At 42.2% G+C, this 2,498-nt stretch overlaps 1 protein-coding gene across 3 annotated transcripts in view; it reads left to right on the forward strand.

The window, feature by feature from the left end:
• The first annotated feature begins 892 nt into the window (after window positions 1–892).
• LOC100533249 (nicotinic acetylcholine receptor alpha 1 subunit) overlaps window positions 893–2,498 on the forward strand; it is a 90,223-nt gene continuing 88,617 nt past the window's right edge. The window contains exon 1 of one of the 3 annotated variants that reach the window (XM_013079582.2): window positions 893–1,515. In XM_013079582.2, the coding sequence (XP_012935036.1) occupies window positions 1,306–1,515 (210 nt within the window). In that variant the 5' untranslated portion in view covers window positions 893–1,305. 3 annotated transcript variants of the gene reach the window in all.

Raw genomic sequence — 2,498 nt, forward strand, 5'->3', positions numbered from 1 at the left:
TCTATTGGATTTTAATGTGTAAGCCTAAATCTAAATAGGTTACAGCCTTGCTGCCATACAAAAAGAAGAGAGATTCTATGACAGGGTGGAATTTCCACAGGTTGAAACTTTAGATAGATAGATGTTTTCCGTCTATATGTCTGTAGATAGACGTTTACCCCTCTCTCTCTCTCTCCTCTCTCTCTCTCTCTCTCTCTCTCTCTCTCTCTCTCTCTCTCTCTCTCTCTTTCTCTCTTTATATATGTTCATAAAACACTCCTTTTGGGGACTTCTTTTGAAATTTCACAAGGTCGGGGTGGGTTGTGGGAGGGAGGGGGGGGGTTACTTTCAAGAAAATGCGGGTAGGGGCGTGTGGTAGGGGCGTACACTTTCAAGAAAATGCGGTGGGGCGTCCACTTTTGTATGCGAGCGAGCATTGATGTTTAAAATCAATAACGCCCCAGGAATTACGCTACGGTACATTGAGAAAAAATCTCTAATGGTTAGCATGAGCACAGCGATTGTAATCCAAATGTGAGCGAAACACAAGAAAATTGAGGGCAGATCGAAGATGCATGGAGGAAAAAAGTTTTTTTTATAAAAGAAAATAAAAAAGGTGAACACTGAGTACGCGAGGAGAAAAATGATGGAACTCTGTATCTTAAAAGACTGAATGAAAAACATTATGGCATTGAGAAAATGAATGTTCAATTGAACAACTTGGAAAATAGACATCAAAACATCGGAAAACAAAAATATGCCTTAAAAAAAGAGGATAACAGAAAAAACTGTTTTCAAAAATCGAAATAAAGACAAAACTAAATGAGAACGTAGTATTATAACACTTTAAAACACGATTTTGATTATAGCCCTTTGCCGCTGTGTGCACCAGGTGGCGAGGCGAGGGGGTGGCGGAGTGACAGGGCCAGGGAGAAACGAACAAGCGTGTAGTAGTAAGGAGCATGATTCTCTCCCTTCCTCCTCGGCCGAACGCCAAGCGCACTACTCTGCTCTGTGCGTTTTGCTACTAAGTCCCTCGCTGGCTGTGTCGAGGCAATACAGGTTACTACTAGAACTGAAACTGCACGTTGCTCAACTTTTTTTTCGCTTTTTTTTTACTTTTGTGGAGCACCTTTTTAAAAAATTCCTTCATCTGTCAGTGTGTTTTGGAGATTCTGCTTTGTTGGCCGTGCTGCTTTCTGGATTTCTTTTTCTGCCTGTTCTTCACACAAGGCTTGGTGGCTCCGTCCTGTGTGTTTTCTCTCGCCTGATGTTGTTATCCCTAAGACGACGAAGTGGCACTATGAGTAACGGTTGAAAGCAGGCATGGGGCCGTGTGCGCTGTCTGCTGCCGCAGTTCTCAAGTATTTCGTCCTTTTTCTCGTTGTTCTTTGCGAAGCCAACGACAATGCCAAGCGTCTCTATGACGACCTGTTACGAAGAAGTGGCTACAACAAGCTGATTCGGCCTGTCGGTAACAACACGGACAAACTAGTGGTCAAACTAGGCATTCGATTATCGCAGCTGATTGATATCGTGAGTACTACCTCGTCAGTTCAAAATTTCTTGTTTACTGTGGTAGACCTAGATCTAGATCTGGATCTAGAATCTAGATCTAGATAGTATATATAGAAATCTTTGTTATTATTGGCAGCGCTGAAATTTGTTGTGTGTCTCATTATGTCACGTGAGTCCTCCGATCTCTTAACCCCACCACCCATTCTTTCGTTGTGTATTAGTTGTTATGCCAGTCTGTCTCATCTTTGTATGCTCCCTCGTCTTTAATTGATGTCTATATGTCTGCCTTTTTTACGTTTTGTATGTCTGGTAAAGGAATCTAACGTAATGTACACACTTTCCGATGAATGTGTACATGTGTGTGTGTGATTGAGTGATGTGTTTGGGGGCAAAAGGGGGGGGGGGTGGGTTCTGTTTTTATTTTTTGTCTCTCACCCTCTTCTGTCACTTTGCAGGCTTTTTGTTCCTTTCTTTCTTTCCTCACATTGTGTCTATACGTTTGCTTTTGCCAAGCTCCAAATAATGAGCAGTTGTCGTGTTAATTCTCACTGCCTCATTACTCACACTTTCCATAATAATCGTTTCTGTGCCTTCATTTAATCCCCAACAGAATCAATCACAACATGGAAAAATGGTTGTAACAAAAACCTTTGTTCCTGATGATAGAGCTGTGTTTCCTTCATTGTTAGAAAAATAGATATCGAAAAATGTGTGTGTATGTGTGTGTGCGTGTGTATGCGTGTTCGTGTGTGTGTTAAACAGAGGGAAGGAGAGAGAGAGAGAGAGAGAGAGAGAGAGAGAGAGAGAGAGAGAGAGAGAGAGAGAGAGAGAGAGAGTCGATGTTTGCTCATATTTGAATCTGTGCTCATGTGTGTGTGTGTATGTGTGTGTATGTGTGCGTGCGTGCGAGTGTGTGTATCTTATTATTTGTGGGAGAGTGCATATTATACGTGTGTGTGTGTGTGTGTGTGTGTGTGTGTGTGTGTGTGTGTGTGTGTGTG

The sequence above is a fragment of the Aplysia californica genome, unplaced genomic scaffold (genome assembly GCF_000002075.1).
Source record: "Aplysia californica isolate F4 #8 unplaced genomic scaffold, AplCal3.0 scaffold00001, whole genome shotgun sequence".
Taxonomy (NCBI): domain Eukaryota; kingdom Metazoa; phylum Mollusca; class Gastropoda; order Aplysiida; family Aplysiidae; genus Aplysia; species Aplysia californica.